This window comes from Mastomys coucha, unplaced genomic scaffold (assembly GCF_008632895.1).
Source record: "Mastomys coucha isolate ucsf_1 unplaced genomic scaffold, UCSF_Mcou_1 pScaffold21, whole genome shotgun sequence".
Lineage (NCBI taxonomy): Eukaryota > Metazoa > Chordata > Mammalia > Rodentia > Muridae > Mastomys > Mastomys coucha.
In genome coordinates, this window is record NW_022196904.1 from 175,022,735 (window position 1) to 175,047,056 (window position 24,322).

At 45.4% G+C, this 24,322-nt stretch overlaps 1 protein-coding gene across 1 annotated transcript in view; it reads left to right on the top strand.

The window, feature by feature from the left end:
* The window catches only part of Abcc2 (ATP binding cassette subfamily C member 2), a 60,857-nt gene extending 36,877 nt beyond the window's left edge, over positions 1-23,980 (top strand). Inside the window, exons 17-32 of the mRNA XM_031384837.1 lie at positions 224-400; positions 1,732-1,899; positions 3,446-3,626; positions 5,694-5,820; positions 6,114-6,249; positions 7,236-7,458; positions 7,614-7,768; positions 9,980-10,135; positions 12,407-12,606; positions 14,447-14,573; positions 16,036-16,137; positions 16,472-16,615; positions 18,133-18,291; positions 19,873-20,039; positions 22,466-22,660; positions 23,290-23,980. Coding sequence (XP_031240697.1) covers positions 224-400; positions 1,732-1,899; positions 3,446-3,626; positions 5,694-5,820; positions 6,114-6,249; positions 7,236-7,458; positions 7,614-7,768; positions 9,980-10,135; positions 12,407-12,606; positions 14,447-14,573; positions 16,036-16,137; positions 16,472-16,615; positions 18,133-18,291; positions 19,873-20,039; positions 22,466-22,660; positions 23,290-23,419 — 2,547 coding nt within the window. The 3' untranslated portion in view covers positions 23,420-23,980. The remainder of the gene's footprint in view (positions 1-223; positions 401-1,731; positions 1,900-3,445; positions 3,627-5,693; positions 5,821-6,113; positions 6,250-7,235; positions 7,459-7,613; positions 7,769-9,979; positions 10,136-12,406; positions 12,607-14,446; positions 14,574-16,035; positions 16,138-16,471; positions 16,616-18,132; positions 18,292-19,872; positions 20,040-22,465; positions 22,661-23,289) is intronic.
* The last annotated feature ends 342 nt before the right edge of the window (positions 23,981-24,322 follow it).

The window sequence follows — 24,322 nt, forward strand, 5'->3', positions numbered from 1 at the left end:
TCAGGGTCAAGGCAAGGTAATGATAGGATAAAAAGACATGCAGGAAGAGGATGTTTAGTGGCAGGATGTTGCTCTTACTTTTCAGTCAGCAGATTAATAAATACCAGACACGCAGGGAGCCTAGCTTATAGCTCTTCAGACCTAAGCATTGCTTGTTCCTTGCACTGACCAGCCTCTGTTTCTGTAAGCGTGACTGTCAGATGATCTGATCCTTCCCATTTAGGGCTCCGTAGCCTATGTGCCTCAGCAGTCCTGGATCCAGAATGGGACCATCAAAGATAACATCCTCTTCGGATCAGAATACAATGAAAAGAAGTACCAGCAGGTTCTCGAAGCCTGCGCTCTCCTCCCAGACTTGGAAATGTTGCCTGGAGGAGACATGGCTGAGATCGGAGAGAAGGTACTTGGGTTGGGGCAAGGAACCGTGAAGGTTACAGAAATAATTGAAGAAGAACGATGTCTGACTCAGGGTTTCTAATCCTGCACAAACATCATGGGGAGGAAAGGGTTTATTCAGTTTACACTTCCATGTTGCTGTTCGTCACTAAAGGAAGTCAGGTCTGGAAGGAACTCAAGCAGGTCAGGAAGCAGGAGCTGATGCAGAAGCCATGCAGGGATATTCCTTACTGGCTTGCTTCCCCTGGCTTGCTCAGCTTGCTTTCTTATAGAACCCAAGACTTCCAGCCCAGGGATAGCACCACTCACAATGGGCCCTTCCCTCTTGATCACTAATTGAGAGAATGCCTTACAGCTGGATCTCATGGAGGCACTTCCTCAAGGGAGGCTCCTTTCTCTGGGATAACTCCAGCTGTGTCAAGTTGACACACAACCAGTCAGTACTAACAGTGAGGACAGTAGTGAAAAAATATGCTGATGAATCATAATAGTTACAAACACACAAAACATGTCTATATGACTGCATATGGTATATAAATACCTCTATTTTTCGCATGTGTTTTGAGTCATGGTCTAACTTTGTAGCCTTGATTGACCTGGAGCTTGCTAGTCCAGGATGGCCTCAAACTTACAGAGATCCACCTGTGTCTGCTACCGGGATTAAAGGCCTGCACCACCAGAACTGACTTTCATTTTTTTTAAAAAAAAACTTTGTACCTTGAAGCAAATACAAGACTCTTTAATAAATACTGATTTTAGTAACTGTATTATATCCATTGGATAGATATACCACAATTTACTTATAAATTTTTTAATTACTAGATGTTTAAAATATTTTTTATCCTTTCTTCCCTTTTTAAAAAAATGAACAAAACAATCAATTTAAAAACTGAACATAAACAATTAACCAGTTATGCTTCTATAAGGATGAGGCACTAATCTAAAGGAGTCCCTTACACCCGCCCTAAGGACAAGGATCTTGAGACACTAAGAGATGAGTGAAAATATAACTCTAGGCTGTCTGTTCCTTTAAGTCAGAACCCATTAATTGAATAACTACTTAGTGACAGGTCCCCTGCCCTTATGTTAGCTCCACTTGCCCACAGGGCGGAGAGTGTCAGAGTGATAATTAAGTAAACTATATGCTAGAAAAGTTGGATAGGACTAATTATTTGGGCTACAGTTATCCGAAAAGAAATTATGTGTCTGTCTAAGGAAACAACACATTTAAGCCTTAAGGCCTTATTGGGCAGGTGTCTCCTTTTACCCTTCCTTAGGAGGCTTGCGAAGCTGGCCTAGGGAGTGCTGCTTAATAGAAATGACTTTCGTCCCCAGGGTATAAATCTCAGTGGCGGTCAGAAGCAGCGAGTCAGCCTGGCCAGAGCTACCTATCAAGGCTCAGACATCTACATTCTAGACGACCCCCTGTCGGCTGTGGATGCTCACGTGGGAAAACACATTTTCAACAAGGTTGTGGGCCCCGATGGCCTGTTGAGTGGCAAGGTGAGGTGTTAATCGGTGGGAAGGGCAGGAGGCGGGGCTGGGGTGTGTTATACACATCTCTCCGAACGGTATTGTCCTGAAGATTTCCTTACCTGGGCTCTCCCGATCAGACTGGCCTCAGTTAACGTCTGTCCCTTGAAGGCCCCCATTACGAACTCATGGCCTACACTGAAACTGCTATTAGAGGCTTGCTCTGTTCTGATCCCGGAGGGGAAAGCTAGACCTGCGGCTATAACAAGAAGTATATATCTCTGCCCCTCTGTTGAAGGTAACATTTTCTTTAGCAGTTGGCAGGGAGAGTCAAACCATGTTTGGCTTGTCACCTTCAAGATTTCTTGCATGCTGCCATCCAGAGGATGATAGGGCTGATGAGGCAGCTTGCTGTTCTAATGGAGGCTCTTTGCCTCTGTGTTAGCTCAGTGGGTCTGCAGGAACTCCCTCTTCCTTCTTGTCTTAGCCCAGCCTTCTGTCTCTAAGACCATATGGTTTCATTCACGAATGAACTGACATCTACCCTGTGGCAAGTTTGTTGAAAAAAACCAAAATAGGGCTGGTGAGATGGCTCAGCGGGTGAGAGCACTGACTGCTCTTCCAAAGGTCCTGAGTTCGGATCCCAGCAACCACATGGTGGCTCACAACCACCCGTGATGAGATCTGACGCCCTCTTCTGGTGTGTCTGAAGACAGCTACAGTGTACTCATTTATAATAATAATAAATTTAAAACAAAACAACAAAAAAAAAGAAAGGTGTTTTAATGGTACCCTAAACCAACTGCCGTGGGAACCTTGGAGGAATCCCTGCGTCTTACCAAGGAACTTGGGGAAGGGACAGGGACATAAGGGATGAGAATCTCCGAGATGTTTCGGTTAAGAAGACTCCAGATGCTGTGCACTGTCGGACAGAGAGCTAGAGCAGTGGACCTAGGTTAGATCTCAGAAGCCCTTACAATCCCATACGCTCCCATCTGGCTCCCTTGTTGATTGACCAGTCTTTCAGTGAGGTAAGTTCCTGTCTCAGTAATCAATGTAGGAATACAAAGTATGTCAACTGTCCAACACCAGGAAGGCCCGAATAAAAATGGCGTCTCTTTTCCCGCAGTATCCCTAACTTACTGAAAGATCTGGGCAGTTCTTTTTCATACAGTTGATTAGGTAGCTAGGTAAATAAATGTCTAGTAAGTAAAAAGGGATAATTAACCAATAATCTCTCTATAAGGATGGGCGTTGGTCTATGGGATTCTCTCAGCTCAGTGTTGGCATTCAGGATCATGGAAGAGAGCATGTGTCAGCAAACCTTATTGACGCTATAGGAAAATAATTATGAGTAGATCCATGACTCTAGGTGTCTCGTTTCACCCACAGGGTGATGTTTTTAGTTGAGATGTTGGGAACAGAAGGTAAAGTAAAACGAGCCATGTGGTTGGGGCCCACATTCTAAAGCAAAGCTCCCAGTAGGACCTGACAAGCCTGTCTTTCTCTTTTTAAAGCAATCTAGGGACAATGGTGGGCCTGGAATGATCTGAGAAACTTGATTTTGTTTTTCCAGACTAGGATCTTGGTTACCCATGGCATTCACTTCCTTCCCCAAGTGGATGAGATTGTAGTTCTGGGGAAAGGCACCATCTTAGAGAAAGGATCCTATCGCGACCTGCTGGCCAAGAAGGGAGTGTTTGCTAAGAACTGGAAGACATTCATGAAGCATTCGGAGACGGAAGGAGAGGCCACAGGTATGTCAGCAGGGTTGGAACAGGGTGAAACCTGGGGTCTTAGTGGGATGGTAAACCAATATCTATATCCTGGCTGCTTAGTGTCCAGGGAATTACATTTGGAGCTGAACTGCCCAGAGATCCAAACTCCAACCTCTGTGTTCTGGGTCTCTGTAAAGAAACATAGAAATCAAAACTCTGTGTCTACATCAGATGAGTGGGACTTCTACTCTGCTGCCTCTGACATGCAATCAAAAATCACAACAAACCTTAGCACGTGCAACTGAATGTTCAAAAGAGAGGCCCCTATTCACCGGGGTGGGAGGCAGCAATGGTATAAAGCATCCACTTGTAGCATCCACGTGTAAGCTCCTTTTTATTCACATTACACATCCTACCCAAACTGCTTCAAATTCATTAAATCCTGGACAGCTTCACAGGATGGTAAAGTTTTGATAATCCTCCACAAAGGACGATTGGTTATGTTTGCACTGTAGAAACAATTCCCACCACCATTGTGCCCCCCCACCACCACCACTGTGCTCACTGATTAGCCATGGTTAGCATCTGAGCCTGTTTACTGGGACTCTCTCCAAGGATCTCCCAACAGTTGTGCTGGGTACAGCATCATTTGATGGTCACAAATGAGAGGTCCGAATTAGGAGAGAGAGAGAGAGAGAGAGAGAGAGAGAGAGAGAGAGAGAGAGAGAGAGAGAGAGAGAGAGAGAGAGATGGAGAAGTACTCCAGAAATTAGGCCTTCTGCTAAATAGTGGGAAATCATTTCTGAGCAATTATGTAAGCAAGCTCCTGAGCATAACAAGTTATTTCATTGGTTCTGGGATTTGGAATGAGGGGAGGGAAAAGTGAGTTGTATTGATATTGACTCTGTCCAGCCTCAGTTTCGTTGAATGGGTAAGAGTGTGCCTTAAGGCCAACTAGAGCACTTCTGGTTACTGCTAAGGTACACAAAACACTGCTTCACCTGTTTGTTTGTTTGTTTGTGACCTGGCCTGCTTGTCACGTTATTCGGGGGAACGAGGAGGGTCACAACCTGTGAATAAAGAATAGGCGAGAGAGACGACAGGGCTCAAGGAAGCATTGCTTGTCAAGAGCCATTTACTTAGTGCAGCTGATCATATTTAAGGCAAAAATCTGGGAGGGGGAGAGGAAGGAGGGAGATGGAGGGTTACAAACTCTTCTGGGGTTGAGCTCCGGTGTGACAGGAGAGGAGAGGGTGGATGACAGGTGGAGAGGGGGTGGATTTCCGTGAATGTTCTTTTCCCAGGGCCAAGCCGGATCCTTGTGATTGTCAGGCAGGATGTTAATCTCAGGGTTCACATCCTTGTGATTGTCAGGCAGGATGTTAATCTCCGGGTTCTCAATTAGCTGGGGCAGGATATTTATCTCAGGGCTCTCATGGTTCCCAACAGTTTGTTTGTTTTTTGTTTTGTCTTTTGTTTTTCAAGATAGGGTTTCTCTGTGTATCCCTGGCTGTCCTGGAACTCACTCTGTAGACCAGGCTGGCCTCGAACTCAGAAATCTGCCTGCCTCTGCCTCCCAAGTGCTGGGATTAAAGGCGTGTGCCACCACTGCCCGGCTAACCACTGCTTCACCTGAGGGTTGTCATGCTATGCTGGTCTTTGCTGTGTTTCGTATTCAGCATAGCCGGATAGGACTATTGGTTGCTTCCCTCCCTTGGAAGGTTGCATGGTACATTCTGGTACCATGAAAGTCAGTTCTCAGCCAATTATCCTGGGCTATGGCTTTTGGGTGGTGCTAAACGGACTTTGTCTCCTGGAGGGGCTGCCTGACTGCTTGCTTTTGTGTCTACCATGATGTTTATGGTATGATATTTTATTGGTTTATGAGATATACTAGCTGAGGAGAGAGAGAGATGGAAATGGGGCACATTAAATTACTGCATGGAACTCAATGACCAAGATTCAGTCATTAAAAATGACCTTTGGATTATAAATAGTCTAACCTGATGGGCAATATCGGGGCAGGGAGGGGGACTTTTCTCTGCTTTCTCAGAGTGTGATGAGGCCTGTGTCATCCCCTAACTCCTAGCATGTTTGTCTCCTTAGTCAATAACGACGGTGAGGGAGAGGACGATGACTGTGGACTGATGCCTACCATGGAGGAAATCCCTGAGGATGCGGCTTCCTTGACCATGAGAAGGGAAAACAGCCTTCGACGGACACTGAGCCGCAGGTAGCTCATGGGCTCAGCGGGCAACTCTTACCGCTTCCTCAACAATACGCGATCTTTCTTTTTCTGTGCGGACTTTTCCTGAATGAACGGATGTCATGAAGAGTCAGCTCTGCCTTTGTTTCCTTGGGGGGAGGGGGGAGGGGAGAGAGGGGAGGGCTAGGGCTGTGGCAGTTTTCCCAGCCCTCAGCTCTGCGTGCACTTTGAGGCCAGCAGAGAGGTTGTGACACCTGCTTCTACGAAGACCCCTACGAAGTGTCTACATGCTCAAGGGTGATTTCCCTTCTCTACCTCAGCTCTAGGTCCAGCGGCAGGCATGGGAAGTCCCTCAAAAACTCCTTGAAAATTAAAAATGAGAATGCCTTGAATAAGAAGGAGGAAGCAGTGGAAGGACAAAAACTAATTAAGAAGGAATTCGTGGAAACCGGGAAGGTAAATGCGCTCTCGGGCTCACACACACTACACACACACACACACACACACACACATACACACACATGCCCATGCACACACACGCACATACACAGCATTGCTCCAGGTGATATAAGGCTTGGAATCTGAAAAAACTTAGAAACTAGTTGAAACTTCACCACAGGTCTACTGGAATAACAAGGAGACATTCAAATGCATTGTTCAGGTGAAACAGAGACAGAGACTTTCTGGAAAATCATGCCTCTATGAAGGATGGATGTTTTGATTCTATTCTGATGTGTGGAGAACAGGGACACTTCTCTGAAGTACAGTTCTAGGAGCTGGAGCGCCCTAACACCAGAGCCAGAGCTCGCAATGCGAGCGAAGGAACCGTGAAAGCACAGATTCCAGGGTCTCAACAAATGCTTGCCATTGCAACCCTCTTCTATGTGGTTTTCATCGCAATTAAATGCTTATTAATAATAGCTACTTACCTTGCATGGTACTTAGCATCAACATATCCTGGCCAAGGGTAGAGATGGTGATCACAGGCTACGAAGTTTTGCTACCCACTTTTCCAGGGGACATCACACCTTGACTTAGCCGAAACACACCATGACCAAAAGCCACTTGGAGAGGAAAGGATCCAGATCACAGTCCGTCACTGAGGGAAGTCAAGGCGGGAACTTAAGCAGCAGCTACGGAGGAAGGTTGCTCAGTAGCTTGTGGCTCGTGGCTTGCTCAGCCTGTTTTCTTATAGCACCAGCCATGGTGACCTAAGACCTCCGATATCAATCATTGATCAAAAAAACAAAACACACACCACAGGCTTATCTGCAAGCCAATCTGGTGGGGGCACTCTCTCAATTGAGGTTCCCTCTTTGTAACTTTTTGACAAATTGATAACTAACTATCCAGCACAAGCCCCGCCACCCATCCCAACGATTAGTTTTCTTTAACTCCTTACCCAAAGCCCTCGGGGATAATGTTGAATGGCGTCTTTGTAGGTAAAGTTCTCCATCTACCTGAAATATCTACGAGCAATAGGATGGTGGTCCATCTTCTTCATCATCCTCTTCTATATATTGAACTCTGTTGCTTTTATTGGCACTAACCTCTGGCTGAGTGCTTGGACCAGTGACTCTGAAAACCTGAATAATATCGGCTATAATTCATCTGCTCAGAGGGACATGAGAATCGGGGTCTTTGGAGCTCTGGGAGTAGCACAAGGTATGTCTAGATGCTATGATAGACATCTCTGGGATTTGTCTGGACTTGTACATATCCTATGACTCAGGAAAGCATTTGCTATCATGTCCCAGGCACGGATCTTCAGGAGTCTTAATGCTTCAGCACAGTATTAATAACCGTGGCTCTATTTCTAGGTGTATTTTTGCTTATTTCAAGTCTATGGAGTATATATGCTTGCAGAAATGCATCCAAAACTTTGCACGGGCAGCTGCTAACCAACATCCTTCGAGCACCCATGAGTTTTTTTGACACAACTCCCACGGGCCGGATTGTGAACAGATTTGCTGGTGTAAGTTTCTCAACACGCTGAGAGGCTTAATCATTGTGAAGAGAGAGAGCCCTCATGCAAGCCAGCTCTGCAGCCTGGGCTCTTTGTTTACTCAGCATGCAAGTATTTCTGGGATATTTCCTGTGAGGTCTCAGGACTCTAGGGATGGACACCTCAGGCTTTTCAGCAGCTTATTATCTAGTGAAGGAGAAAATCCAAAGAAAAGACTTACGATACAGTTACAAATAGCAATGGCATGTGCGGAGGTGTTCTGAGTACAACGGAATGATAGGAGAAGAAAGCAAGCTCAAACTGGAAGGCGAGGATGGGGAATATCAGAAAAGCTGATACTAAATCATTGAAGTAAGAGAAACAGCACTGTAGTGGTGAGGGGTGGGCGACAGAGCAGGGGGAGGCGGGATGCTACAGAAAAGCACGCTCACTGCTCTGGTTAGCTGATGGAAGGGGACGGAGCATAGGGTGACCATTTCCTTGACTTGTCTCCATTCTTAAAACTTTTGATGCTTTGAGAACCAGTAAGTTAGGTCTGAATTTTGGATTGAGGCATCTGTATGAAAAGAGGATCTTGAACACTACTTCTGTCTGCACAGATCCCAGGACTGGTGCCACTTGGGCATTCCTTTCCTACTGTTAGTTGGTTTTTTGGTTTTTTGGGTTTTTTTAATGAGCCTAGTACTTTTAGATGAGAAGATGGCTTCCTTCCCTGGACTAGACCTAAACACTCATTGGCTCCTCTAACTAAGTGCATCAAAAATAGAAGCTGCAGGATTAAAGGCAGAAACCAGGCAATTCTGAATGGTGGGAAGTGTCGTCAGCACAGGGTTTAGTTCTCTGCTTATGGAAGAGAAAAAACATTTTATAAGGTGTATGAATAGCCCCACACTGTGGATGGATCGTAGCCTCAGCACACAGCAATCGCTTAGAAAGTAGACAGGTCACTTCTCATTTCTCCTCTACCTGTAGGGTAGAAATAGCAAAGCTGCCATTGGAAACCACTAAAAGAGGCTGCCTGCTAGTTAGTAAAGAGCACATCCTTTTGGATGAAGATATTTCTCAGAAGAATTCTATAGTCTCTGCAGCCTTTCTAGTGTCATTGTATGTATGGCAGTCTTCCGGGGTCTTCCTGTGAGCCAGTTAGACTACAATCAGATTTTCTGACTTGAGAAAGAAAACTCACAATCATGAAGTAAGGTATGTTGCAGGGGTGGTTCAGGGCTATGAGCAAGTTTGATATGGGGTCTTCTAGAAACAAAAATGGAGTCCCTAAGAAAGAGAGAGGAGAAGAAAAAAAGGTGGAGAATCTAGGATAGGTAAGGATCAAAGTAATCCTCGTAGAAGTGTTAGCTAGAGTGAAGACTTGGCTTTTCTGCCAGCCTTCAATGTGGCTGACTTATGTGCATGTTAATGTAGTGTGGGACCGGTGGTACATAGACTCAAAAGTACCCCAATACAGAACTCTCTAGTGTCCCTAGCTGAACTTGGGAAATTCCAGAAGTCACCTGGACTTGTCTTAGCATTCACACGCATAGCCGACATGTAGGATTAATGTAGTCCTCTAGGAAAGCCAGGCAAGGGTGACCCAAGATATAAAATAGCCTTTCCGAGCGTGTTCCAAACCACCTACCATTCCATTAATGTCCTCAGTTTATTTCACACGACATGAGACAAAATGGCAGCTAAACCCATCTTTCACTTCTGGGCTTCTTGGTTGGGACGCTGAGCAGTGGGAGACATATTCATTCCCCCTTTCCTTTTCCTCTGAAACTCTATGAAACAAATGGATGTAAGTAAAGGTGGGGGACAAAGCTTGTAGACCAGAGTTTTTAAATGAGTGCCGATCAGATATATGTTATGCGCCAGACTCTCTACTGGGTACTTAGTAGAACGAGAACCCGTAAACTGAGGATTTCTCTGAAAGGCTCTAATAGTTTGCGGTGTAGGTTTAGTGAAGGTGATGAATGAGAGAGTGAAAAATCCACCAAATCTATTGGAAAAGCTGTATATCTTTGGAAGAATTTGGAAAAGTAAGGAGACCACAGAAATTTGATTAATTTTGGGTGACCTACTGATCTGTTACAAATGGATGACTCGAGATGAAATGACAAAGTCCTAAGGAACTAAAACAATTTGAGCATCCCAGCTGGAATCAGGAAGACGAGCAGAGTCTCACAGGCTCACTGGCTCATTGTGTCTCCTACTCTGTACCCCTAGGATATCTCTACAGTGGACGACATGCTCCCCCAGACCCTGCGAAGCTGGGTGATGTGCTTCTTGGGCATAGTTAGCACTCTGGTGATGATCTGCATGGCGACTCCAATCTTCATCGTCGTCATCATTCCTCTCAGCATTTTCTATATATCTGTGCAGGTAGGTTTGGGAAAGAAAGGCTGGGTCTCTCCCTCTCCGCTTCTGAAATCCCTGAGACACTTCCTTTATGTTTACTGTGGGCAGCTCCTCTCCCCGGCATCTTCGATGTGCCCAGGAAAGCATGGCGGTCATCCAAAACTCAGTTGTCAGTATTAGTCAGTGTGTGGGTCACAGCATGTGTCGCCTGAAGCTGCCCCCAGAGAGCTTAGGTAGGAAACGTGTTTGGATTCAAGATGTTTTGTTGATGTTGTTTATTCTTTTATGCAATGTTTTGTTGTTGATGGTGAGGTTGTTAAATGACAAGGGGGGGTTTGCTTGCTTGTTTCTTTGATGTTCATTGGTGTTCTGCTTCCATGTATAATCTGTGTGAGGGTGCCAGACCCCTTGGCACTGGAGTTACAGACAGTTGTGAACTGCCATGTGGTTGCTGGGAATTGAACCCAGGTCCTTTGGAAGAGCAGCCAGTGCTTTTAACCACTGAGCCATCTCTCCAATTTTGAGGGGTAGGAATATATAGCTGGGTGACGGAGCACTGAGAGGGAGAAGGAAGGTGAAGGAGGGGTAGAGAGAGAGAAGGAGAGAGGGAGAGAGAGGGGAAGAGAGAGAGAGAGGGACAGAGAGAGAGAGGGAGGAGAGGAAGAGAGAAAGAGGGAGAGAGGGAAAGAGAGAGAGGGAGAGAGAGGGGGAGAGAGAGAGGGAGAGAGAGGGGGAGAGAGAGATTATAGGGGAAATTTTTCACAGCTCCAGAAGCTCCCTGTCTTAGGGTTCTGTTGATGTGACAAAACGCCATGATCAAAACAAGTTGGGAAGGAAAGGGTTTATTTCTGCTTACAGTTCTCAGGGCACACACATGGCTGCATTGCTTTGGCACGTACATGGTTGCACTGCCTTGTATCCAATGGTAAGATAGGACCTCTTGTGCCTGTGTGGAATTCTGCAGGTACAGGTCTATGCCCAGAACAGCCTCTTAACAGCAATCTCAAATCTACAAGGCAGGCAGGACTATTTGAGGAGACTCTGAGTCGTCACATTTTGCACTTTGATTCTCAAAGGCTCAGTTTCTGTTCATGCTTCAACAAATCCTTACAGGTTCCAGTAATGCTGTGAAACTCTCCACTGTGCCTTTCATCTGTGGACAGTTTGCCTACATTCTCTTACAGCCAGTTCCACTTACACGCTCAAACACTTTACTAACTACCAGCATACCGTGGAGGCACAACTCTGGTCCCTCCACTGGTCAATCTTCATGTTAGTCAAGCTTCATTCCCAACTACTTTTAAGAGTATTTATTTTATTTTCTGTGGATGAGTGTTTTGCCTGCAGTGCATGCACATGTACCATGCGCATGTCTGGTGCCCACAGGACTGGAGTTACAGATGGCTGTGAGCCACCATGTTGGTGGTGGAAACAAAACCCAGGACCTCTGCAAAAGCAACTGGTGTTCTTTTTTTTTTTTTTTTTTTTTTTTTTTTTTTTTTTTTTTTTTTCCAAGACAGGGTTTCTCTGTATAGCCCCGGCTGTCCTGGAACTCACTCTGTAGACCAGGCTGCCCCCGAACTCAGAAATCCGCCTGCCTCTGTCTCACAAATGCTGGGATTAAAGGCGTGCGCCACCACTGCCCAGCACAACCAATGTTCTTAAGTCATCTCTTTCCTACTTTATACACCCCCTGGGTCCTAGCATTTTTTTACAAAATCCTCTTGGTAACCATTTCTCTAGCCAGCACAGAAACTGCCATTTGGATAACGTATGAAAATCTTGGGCCTGATAACAAAGCTCCTGGGCTTTAGAAACTTAAATCTCTACAGTTGCAATACAGTCGCCTCAGTTTTGCTTCCCTCCGTTCCCCACCTCTACAGTCTTCTTACTCTTCCCTTCCTAGTACCTCATTATTTTTCTAGCCAGACATAGTATTTCAGGCCTCCTTCCTGTTCAAATGTGAGCCACAGCCATCAAGTGACAAATGCTGGGTCATGGCAGAAAGGGGGAGGGGGAGGGAGGAAGGGGAGGGGGAAGCAAGCAATGAGAAGCAGATTGACACCAATCAGAAATGGGTCTTTTCCTGGATTACCTCCAACAGGTGCAGCCTCCCTTAAGTATTTACTTAAATGAATGTCTCAGGAGGGGGAAGAAGAGGAGGAGGGGGAAGGTGAAGGGAGAAGAGGGGGATGAAGAGGAGAAGGGGAGAGGGGGAGGATGAGGGGGAGGAAGAAGAGGAGGGGGAGTGTAAGCTTCCTGACTCACTAGCTGACTCTTGGGTTTTGTGTTCAGGTGTTTTATGTGGCGACTTCCCGCCAGCTGAGGCGGCTGGATTCTGTCACCAAATCTCCGATCTATTCTCACTTTAGTGAGACTGTCTCAGGTTTGCCTGTTATCCGTGCCTTTGAGCACCAGCAGCGATTTCTGGCAAGCAATGAGAAGCAGATTGACACCAACCAGAAATGTGTCTTTTCCTGGATTACCTCCAACCGGTGAGGCCTCCCTTAAGTATTACTTAAATGAATGTCTCAGGGTTCTATGTGTTTGACATCTGGCATGGAGAGCAGGCATAGCTAGTGGTATAAAATTCATCCTGGCCACTCACACACACACACACACACACACACACACACACACATACACACACACACATACACACACACTCACACACACATACATATACATACACACACTCACACACACATGCACACACACACATATACACACATACACACACACATACATATACATACACACACACACACTCACACACACATACATATACATACACACACTCACACACACATGCACACACACACATATACACACATACACACACGCTCATACACATATACACACATACATACACATACACACATACACACATACATATACACACACATGCACACACATACACATACACACACATACAAACACATACACACACATACACATATACATACACATACAAACACACACACACACACACACACACACACCTGTCCTATCATGCTATGTAAGTAGAAAGAAGAAAATGTGAACTTTGGAGTTAGAGAAGGTTCTCTATCCCAGGCCTGTCCTGACCAAGCTAGGTGAGTTGCCTTGCTCTCTCTAAGGGAATATCAATGTCTTCCTTTCTCAGTGTGTCTTACAGTTATGGTAAAACTCACGTGACACTTGAGAGTCTTTGGAAACTCAAGTACCATCAACCACTGGGTAAACTGAACATCTTGTGTTTGGTTCCCTGGGCCATGAGACGAGACTCTTCATAGACACGATGCTCAAAAGTGACAAAGAAGCTGAGGTTGCAGGGAGGACAGTTAGGAAGTTTAGTAAAGGTGTAAATGACAAGAAATGAGAAGGTCACCTGAGCAGACTGGAAATCAGGAGATGGTGACAAGCAGTTAGGGATGCCTTTGAAGAGAAAGAGCTGGGGAAAAGAAATTCTTCAGTGGCTTGAGATATTAAGGGCAGGCCAGCGGTGATCAGGATTATTTGGAACAGGGAACATGAAGAAACCAGAGGTTTTATTTGGACTTTCCAAGAAGAAAAAGGCTTATGAGTAAACCCATCAGATCCTTATTGTAATACCTGCTAGAATTATTGGTACAAATTTAATTAAATATAGTTTATTTCAGAAAGCTAACCTTTTATGAATGATGTTAAGCTGTGCATTCCTTAGCTCCCTACAAAGCCCAGTTCTCCCCTGTAACTAACTTGTCTCTGCTCCCAGTTTTTCTCTACTTCAAAATAAGTACTAAGGCAGTGCTGGGCTGAAGTCTCTTTAGCTCTACATATGGATCCATATGGATGCCAATCAAAAGAAATGGCCGCTCATTGCAAGTGCGGGTGCTTGCCAGGCTGGTGGTGCAAGCCATTAACCCCAGCAGAGCCCCAGGCCCGCCAGAGGATGCATAAGGAGACTGCTCAAAGAAAGAGAAAGAAAACGGAGTGTGGGTACTTAACTCACACGTGGCCCTTGAATCAGGTCTCATCCAAAAGGACTCAGAATAGTTTAGATGAATTTATGTGTTATATTTTAAGCACTTGCCCTATGTAATCTTTATAACTTGGAACTTCAGGAAATATTTCATTATAGGATTTCTTTGGTGTAGGAGACTCTTCTAGAACCTTTAAAATGCTATTTATTTCCTTCAAAAACTAATGTAATGGATTATTAGAAAAATTTAAGTATTTCTAAATGAAGTAGCTCCTGAGAGAATAGCGAACCAACTCACGCCTCTAAGAATGTTTTACAAGTCCCCAAGTTCCTGGTCCAGACGAGAGAGTAGAGACTAACGACCCCTCTCTTTCTGCTTCCGTGACTGGCAGGTGGCTTGCGATTCGTTTGGAGCTGGTTGGAAACCTGATTGTCTTCTGCTCCGCCTTGCTTCTGGTTATTTACAAAAATTCCTTAACCGGGGACATTGTGGGCTTTGTTCTGTCCAACGCCCTCAACGTGAGTCTGAGGACTGAAGGGCTGGCTGTCCAGTAGCTTTCAATTGAGTGTGCAGTGTGTTGAGGAATGCATGGCTTTTATTCTTTTCTGATCTAGAAGGACTAAGAAGACCAGTTCAAACCCTGGCTCCTCATCTCCACCCAGGAACACATTGCTTACCTCGTTTAAGTAGGCACAGTACCACTCTGCCAAAGCAGGCATAGCTCTCACTGTCCTAATGACTTGAAAACACAATGTTTCTATGTTAATGGTTTCTTAATCATTTTGCCTCCTTCGGTTCCAGTCAACAGATGCTTATACATTTCCTCCCTGGAATGTAGGAGTAATCAGAAAATCCTGAGTTTGCTTTTCTTATATCACAGAACACGTTAAAACAAAATTAGCATAAGGACTCTGACAGAAACTTATAACAAACCTCACGTACGGCAGCCCAGCACACCCGGGGGATAAAGGCTGACATTTTACATCCCAACCTCAGAGGCTGTGCCTAGCACCACCTTAGCTACTTTGGGCTTTAGGACATCTCGCTGTGCAGCTCTTCCAACTACTGGTCATTCATGTGCTTTCTATACAGCACTGTTGACATTAGAAATCAGTGAGGCTCGGCAAGCAGTGGTGGCGCACGCCTTTAATCCCAGCACTTGGGAGGCAGAGGCAGGTGGATTTCTGAGTTCGAGACCAGCCTGGTCTACAGAGTGAGTTCCAGGACAGCCAGGGCTACACAGAGAAACCCTGTCTCGAAAAACCAAAAAAAAAAAAAAAAAAAAAAAAAAAAAAAAAACCACTCATGCCTGAGTAATCCCAGTATTGCAGACTGGCCTGCACCTTGACAAATCTTTTATTAGTGGTTAAACATATCGTGTGGTGGCAGGGAGACATCTAGAGTTTGTACATGTCAGGGAAGACACGGGTCTATATGGATACCCAACCTTGATGGCTAAGAGGGAGTGAAACCAGAGAGGGAAGACAGCCTTTTTGAAAGTCTGTTCACTCACCGAGTCTTTTCTCATGGTATCCTCCATTTGTAGAGTACCATCTACAATTCCACAAATAGCGCTAGGTTTGCAGGCAGGAGACCTGAGTTCTGGTACTTAACCAAGGGTCAGCCTCTTCAACCCAAGCTTTACTCCTGAGCTATTCAAAGTTTATGTTTCCCTTCATGGGAGCACCACACAGGTAAGTATTCAATTGCTACCCAGCCAATCAGTGTACTTGTCTTATTTCTATGCTAAGAAAATAAGAATTAAAAAATAATTCTTTTTTATACCACCACAGCCCTTGAATATAAAGTAACTGCTCAATTAACCTTGTGGTGTAACTAACTAATTGAGGTGATTTCTGAGCCTGAGTATGTGTGCATGGGGTGTGTATGTGTGTGTGTGTGTGTGTGTGTGTGTGTGTGTATGTGTATATGTGGGGTGTGTGTGTGTGTGTGCTTGATATAATTTTTTTTCTTCTATAGATCACACAAACCTTGAACTGGCTAGTGAGGATGACGTCAGAAGCAGAGACCAACATTGTGGCTGTTGAGCGAATAAATGAATACATAAATGTGGATAATGAGGTGAGAGTTATGAAAACTCAGGGGGAGGTCTATGACATGCTCCCGAGACAGCATCTTCAGCTTTAAAGAACAGCTTTCAAGTCTCGCATGCTCTAACCCAAAGGACTTAATTTCTTCAAATGTAAGATGCAGAAACACTTTATATAAATGGCGGTGTCGTTCTAGAAATCCACAGAGTTACCTTGTAGGGTTCCTTTATTGAATAAAATCAGAAAAGCCCAGTCCACACAGGTAACGGGGCCTACCACCCTTCTGTGAGATGTCATGAGTCCCATGGCAGCTGTTGCCTGAGCTGCTACCATGTCCAGCATTTCTCATCCGTTCCCTCTGCTAGGCGCCGTGGGTGACCGACAAGAGGCCTCCAGCAGATTGGCCAAGAAAAGGTGAGATCCAGTTCAACAACTATCAAGTGCGGTATCGGCCAGAGCTGGATCTGGTACTGAAAGGGATCACTTGTAACATCAAGAGCGCCGAGAAGGTGGGTGATGAAGAAAGAGAGTAGTCGGGCACAGAGGCGGGCAGGGAGAAGATCAGGATTCTTTCTGTACTCTGGGAATATGTAAGGAATCCACCCAGAGGGCTGAATCCTGCCTTCCTGCCAGCCCACTGGGGTGGGGCTCATCTCCTGTGCGGGTTTAAAGTGTGGGGAAGAACTCAGGAAAGAAGTGAAGAAACCTTAGACCTGGATGAAGAACTGCTGAGAATGGTGCGTAAATGACAGACCCTAAGCAGAAGATAATCTAGTGTCCTGGTCCTTGAAGTTCAGCATCCTTTTACAGGTCTAATGTAGCAAAGCTATCCATTAATCGATTAGCCTAGGCAAGGGGGCTGAGGACCAGGGTGACCAAGGCTCATCTGGTGACAAGTCTTTCCTTTGCTCTACTAAAAACCAAAACAAACAACCCAACCCCGTTCTCCCTTCAGTACCTCATATCCGCAAATCAGAGCATCTCGGGCAGATTAGCATGGCCCCTGAGCAAGGGAACATGCAGGTTTGTGAAGCACTCCGTAGTTTAGAACTGCAGGCAGCCAAGGAGTTCTGAGAGTGGAGAGGTAGTCATCCCTAAGGAAGAGCACGGCAGATGCTTATCCCTGAAAATACACAGACACGCGACGTTACACAGACCAAGCAGCAGCCTATGTTTAGGAATGTATGTATGTGTACTCATATGAATATGTACATTACATATATGCACGTAGCAACAGTTAACGAGAAGAGACAATGGATTTGAAGGAGAGTAAGGAAGGGTGTGTGGGAGGCTTGGAAGGGAGAAAGGACAGGGAGAAATGTAATTATAATCTCAGATGACAAGAGAAGTAATAAAAATTAAATTATTACATTTGTATTTATTTTGTGGGTGTGCACATGCACATGTGAGCAATTTGTTCCACTGTGTGGGTTTCAGGGGTTGAACTCTGGTCGTCAGGCTTAGCAGCCAATGCCATCACCTACACAGTCACCCCAAAGGTCCTTTCTGTCTACTTTTTTTTTTTAATTTATTCATTTTATGTATGTGAGTACACTGTAATTGTCTTCAGACACACCAGACAAGGGCATCAGATCCCATTACAATGATTGTGAGCCATCACATGGTTGCTGGGAATTGAACTCAGGACCTCTGGAAGAGCAGTCAGTGCTTTTAACCACTGAGCCATCTCTCCAGCCCTCTGTCTACTTTTTAAATTAAAAAAACTTTTTTTTTTTTTAAAAAAAAGGAATAAGCTATGACTGTCAGATTAACAGTGACAACTGCAGAGAGGGTTTGTCTATTTCCAGCAGTCATGGTCTTCCGCACACAACTCAGGCAGACTATGGGAGAGTCATTTTTTTTCTGACATCTAGGTAATTTTTTTCTCTCACCAAAACTAAAAGCCATTTTATATATTTGGAATGGGGTTCTTTTTATCACGTGTGATTGTGAATATACAGGCTAAATTTCTTTTTTTCTCCAAGAATTGTATGTTGAAGTCGATGCAAATGAACTATATCCACAGGTCGGTGTGGTGGGCAGGACCGGAGCTGGGAAATCATCTCTCACAAACTGCCTCTTCAGAATCTTAGAGTCTGCAGGTGGCCAGATCATCATTGATGGGATAGATATTGCCTCCATTGGACTGCACGACCTTCGTGGGAGACTGACCATCATTCCCCAGGTTAGTTAATGAGGACTTACTTGGGCACACGTAACGGGGAAACATTGACATGCATTCAATTACAAATACAACTCTGGCCTTTGTATTGCTTAGTTTTCTTGTCCTGGTTCCTGACAAGAAGCAACCTACAGAAAGAAGGGTCGTTTCGACTCACTGAGAGGAGGCACAGTTCTAGGTGGTGGTGCATGCATATTGCGTCCACACTCTCACGGTACCAAGTGAGATGCTCTAGGTACTCTCTCTCAAAAGTTGATTGTCAAGATTCATCTTCACACCACGATTCCAGACTATTTCCCCGAGATTCTGTATTTTGCACGTGATGTGTGGCTGCTAGAAGCAGCCAGTAGGTGGCAGCAACGCGCCAGCAGTCGGATAGAGCAGATGATTACTTGGCGTTTCTGTCAGCCCATCAGGGTTTGCGGAGACCTTTGTAATTAGCAGTAGCAATTTTGCTGCCGAAGCTCGAAGCCATTAAGCTTTATACTCCTCATTTGATGTGGCTAAAAGATAGAAGAGGGAATTTGCTGCGGGTTTTCGCCAGCAAGCGGAACATTCATCGTATCAGCAAGAAAGCCCTCCCTTTGGCTTGCTCTATGGACCCTTCCCGAGTAAGAATTGCCAGGGAGACCTCGCCACTCACAGGAGGCGAAGAACCATTGCTCCCTCTGCACTGTGGCCGGTGCCTGTGGAGGGTTTGATGTTGCTTAGTACAGTGTAACATCAGATGCCCTCTCTGTCACTCTCCCCTCTATTCCACTGAGACAGGGTCTCTTGAGGGACCTGTAGCTCCTGTTTGGGGATGTTTTTGTTGTCGTTGCTTTAAGATGTTTTATTTTATGTGTTATGAGTATTTTGCCCGTGTGTATCTAAGTGCACTGCCTTTGGACCTGGTTCTCACAGAGGCCTGGCATTAACATCAGGCGTTAAGGAGAGCTGTAGACTGCGGTGTGGGTGCTGGGAACTGAGCCCGGATCCTCTGCAAGACTAGTAAATAGCAAGTGCTTGTAACCTCAAGCCACTTCGGGAAGATTTTTGTCTTTGGCCTTTTGTTTTTGTTTTGGCTAGGCCAGTGGTCAGTATCTCTGGACAACCTCTAGTCTCTGCTTCTCTCTCCCTCACAGTGTGAGCACATAGGCTCAACTTCCTACTGGATGCTGGGGACTCAAACTCAGGGCCTCATGCCTGTGCAGTGGAACATCTCTTCAGCCCCGTGTTTTCTTAGTTTAGTCCATTCTTTTCTATGGCCTCTTCAAAATGTAAGAGCTCCTCAGATGACTAAGTGACCTTTTTCTACCTCTCCTGGTCTCCCTTGTCCTAAGCTTGGAGGTTTTGTTTCAGGAAAGGATGGCCTTTTCGTCTACAGGTAGATCCCAGAACAGACAGAAACAGGTGCAAACCAAGGACCACCCCAGCCCCACCCTGCGCATAGTTTTCCAGTTGCAGATACTCCAGGCCTTCAGAGGCCCTCGAAAGCTCATCATGAGCCAGCTTCCTGCCTGTGCCAGACCACTCCTACCACAAAGAATGACTGAGCCCTTTGCTGACATAAGCCCTGATGGCTCCCCATTCTCTGACTCGCAGGACCCCATTTTGTTCTCTGGGAATCTGAGGATGAATCTGGACCCTTTCAACAAATACTCAGATGAGGAGATTTGGAGGGCCCTGGAATTGGCTCATCTCAAATCCTTTGTGGCTGGCCTGCAACTTGGGTTGCTCCATGAAGTGACAGAGGGCGGTGACAACCTGAGGTAAGCTATGTCTTCCACGGGCCAGGGGAGGGTGTGAGGGAACTGTTCCTTGTGTTCTGGTGTGAGATACCGTCTGGCATTGTGGGATTTATACTGTGTAGGTCAAATTTCTAATGTGTAAAAATATGATAAAACAGATGTTAAAATGCATAGGGACACTTGAAAACCTTTGTTATGAAATGTGCCCCTCGTGTGGCATTAGATCACATGACCTTACAAATGCTACTGTGGTGGAGAATAACAGAGACCAGAGTCTTCAGTCTCAGCACCAACAGTCAGATCCCTGGTCCAACCTGATCTATTTGTTATGAAACACAGACTGGATGGACATGGGGACATGAAGATTCCCTTTGTTCTATAAAAAGTATCTCAGTTTGAGAGCCACCAACCTAAAGGGACATGGATGAGATTTACTGCCTGAAAAGCTCTTGGGCATTTCAGAAACACCTTAAATTGACAACAGCAACTCTCTGAGTTTATAGTTTATACCTTAAAACACGTATTTTTATATCCTGACACTTTGCTTGCGGTCTTCACTGTACATTTATTAATGCAAGGTTCTGACATTCTCCCTATGAGAGTTTGGGGTTCCCCTTCACATACCGAAGCTGAGCCCTTAGACAAAGCCTGCGGCTCATGGACAGTTCTTGACCCAGGTACCTCAGCAGTGGAAGGCGGAACATAGACCACCAGCAGCTAAAGCACAGGAAGGGGAGAGTCAGTAGATCAAACCATGGTCTGGAAGCTCTGGATCAACGTAGGAGCTTCATATGAACACAGAATCCCAGACCGTATACCTTCTAATCTGAACCTACATCTTAGCAAGGTTCCCAGGTGGCTTGTGTGCATGTTGTAGCCTGAGAAGCCTGCTTAAAGCCCTGGTCCCTAACTAGACTGAGGGACTCACCCAGAGAACTTAAGTCCCAGTGTCTGGACTGTCCTTCAAAACCAACGGAACCCAGGACCAAGGTGACTTCACCCATGGGGCACTTGCATGGCTTGGTAGTGAATGTCATCTATCTTGCTTTCCCTTGCAACAGACACAATAGGCAACAAGGCTTAAATAGCCGCTTAGCCCCGTATAAAAGAAAACTCAAATATGCAGTTGATGGTAAATATGTATTAATACCTACTACGTGCCAGGCATCAGAGACACAGAGGCAAACAACACAGATCTAACCCTGGCTTTCCAAGCACATAAAACATAGTGGGAGAGGCAGGCTTGTGGGATAGATGGCCATGCTGTTAATACTGCAGGGGGGGATATAGGGGACATTATGTTAGGATGTGATAGTGACACTCCCTGTCTTGTCCGAGACCACGGATACTTCACTCTCTTACAAGGGCCTTTATTTCAGACCTGCGTTTCAAACTTGGTTTAGGGAGTTAGAACTTACGGTTATCAGAGGAGGAACAAAACAGATTAAAATATCTACAAGAAATGATGGGTGGCCGAGCGCCAGAGAGCAGATAGATGAAGGCTGAAGTGGTACCTGTGATCATAAAGTACAGTTGCCCCGGGCAGAACTTTGGTACCAGCTAAGTCTGAGATTCCGCAGCGTGCCTGATCTTACACTACAAACAAACATTGGGGGTTCGTTTTGCTTGGCTTCCTATCTCCCACAGAAATGTTCTTACAGAGGAATTACAGGACGTTAGTCTAACTGCCCGTTTATTACGATCCCTAATGACCACAGCAGGGAAGAGTAATCAGCAAATTCCCAAATTTTTTTCCTTCACATCATTTCCCAGAGCTCCTTTATGGAAGCAAGAGGTCCAGCTTTCATTATAGACTTTTACCAAATTAAAGCTATTTGCATTTTACAAGTATATTTGAATTCCACATACATTGCATCTCACACCGAGACATCAGGCTCATTAGATAGCTCTGTCTCTAATCAGGGCAGAGAGCCTTGAACAAATAATTAGCCTGAGACTAGAATTGCACATTAAAATAATGAATGCATTTGCTAAGGCCACAAAGGAAATAGCACTGGGCATCCTTAGAAGAGCCACCCTATGTCAGCGGTGTCAGGGCAGACACTGCTGTCGTACGCTCGCTCGTGTTATTGGCAATTGCCACTATCACTGTTGCCAAATGTAAAGCGCTGTTTCTGGGCCAACGTCTTCCAAACTTGCTTTAACATGAAAGTATCTGGAATGCTTATTTAAAAAAAAAAATGTACAGCTCAAGACTGTTCCCCAATCCGTTTACAAGGAGACCCAGAAACAAACTTTTTTAAAATCAAGTATTCCTCTTAAGTCTTCTTATTGAGACAGTTTGCAAAACATTGCCCATAACGGTGGCCACAGGGAGATTTTCAAGTTGTTTTGGAAATCTGGACTGAACCAAATCGTGAAACTGACCCCAAGCTGCAGTTTCCCCCTGGTCTTTGGGACTTATGTGCGGCTTCTGTTGACTGCAGCATAGGGCAGAGGCAGCTCCTATGCCTGGGCAGGGCCGTGCTTCGAAAATCCAAAATCCTGGTCCTGGACGAAGCCACAGCTGCCGTGGATCTAGAGACGGATAGCCTCATTCAGACGACGATCCGAAACGAGTTCTCCCAATGCACGGTCATCACCATCGCGCACAGGCTGCACACCATCATGGACAGTGACAAGTGAGTGTGTGAGCGTCGTCACCACCGCCCACTGGCTGCGTGCGCACCGCACGACAGCGGCTAGTGCGGGGGCGGATGCGTGTACATCATAAGGTGACTAGTGAGGGGGGCAGAACTTAACCCAGAGCAACAGACAATCACAGCGTCAGCTAGAAGCCCAGGGGCTTTCCACAGCGGGAGGCTTAACGATGTCATTCGGAACCCTGAGGCCTCACAGTTTTAATACATTTAGCCAAACTTGTACATCAAGCTAATAAAAGCTAATGGGGCCAAGGATAAAATAAGAAACTGTACTGACGGACTATAGGAAGGAGGAAGTCTAGTCAGTCTTACACGGATGGCAGATGTGGGCATGGACCTTCCCAGGTACCAGAGCTTCAACCATTCCTACTTTAGCACAACTATTTGGAGAGGGAGGAGCCCCGTCTTAATCCAAGCATCTTTAAACAAGTACTTTGTAGCAAATGTTGAGTGTTAAGACATAGAGCCGGAGCCCATTAACCATTGCTCACTGTTGAGGTTCACTGATTGTCGCTGATTTATTGACTACAACTTAGTCCTGGTTGTTCTTACACACAGTAAGCTTTGACACAGAACTTTCTAAAGCTTTTCTTTCCTCTTTATTTCAGGATAATGGTCCTAGACAACGGGAAAATCATTGAGTATGGCAGTCCTGAAGAACTGCTGTCCAACATGGGTCCCTTCTACTTGATGGCCAAGGAAGCCGGTGTTGAAAATGTGAACAACACGGAGCTCTAACAGCACTCCCGTGGCTAGCAGACTATAAGAACATTTTTTATTTACTTTGGTTCTTGTGACTATGTCATAGGTGCAAAGATACATATTTTGCTGCTGTTGCTCAGGTTGGCCTCAAACTCGAAGGCTCAAGCAATCTCTGGTCTCAGCTACCCTGTAAAAATATACACTTAAATGAGTATCATAAATCAATATTTAAGTAAATATTATCAGGTGCCTTAGGAAATCTAGAACGGAGCTGGGGAGATAGCTTGCTTTTTTAGGGGGCTTGCCTTGAAAGCCTGAGGATCCGATTTGATCCCCAGAATCTCTTTATCATTATTTTTAAGTACGGGCAGAGTTGCCCATGATAACAGTTTGAGTACTGGAGAGCCAGAGGTAGTCCTGGGGCTCACTAGCCAGCCAGTCAGCCAGCAGAGCTAGCCTGACTGGTCAGGAAGAGACCCTGTCTCCAACAACAACAACAACAACAACAACAACAACACAAGGTGGACAGAGCCAAAGGCCTCAACATGTACACACACACCTGCACGCACACCTCAATAAAGAAGCCTCCTTGCCCCACCTTGATCATAATTTCTTGCTACTCCTCTCCCATTCCCAGAAATAACCGCCATTCCTAAATTTCATAATTCTTTTGCCTGTTGTTTTAGTGTTTACCACCTTTGCATATTCAAGCCATGTGTGCTGTTTTATCTGATGTAAATGAACTCATGTTTCCTGTGGCTACACCCTTGTTAACAATATATTTGCGGTTTGTCAACATGGATGCACATGGCAGGGTGTTCTCTCTCTCTCTCTCCCCTTCTCTCTCTCTCTTTCCCCTTCTCTCTCTCTTTCCCTCCCTCCCTCCCTCTCTTCCCTTCCTTCCTTCCTTCCTTTCTCCCTCCCTCCCTTCCCTCCTTC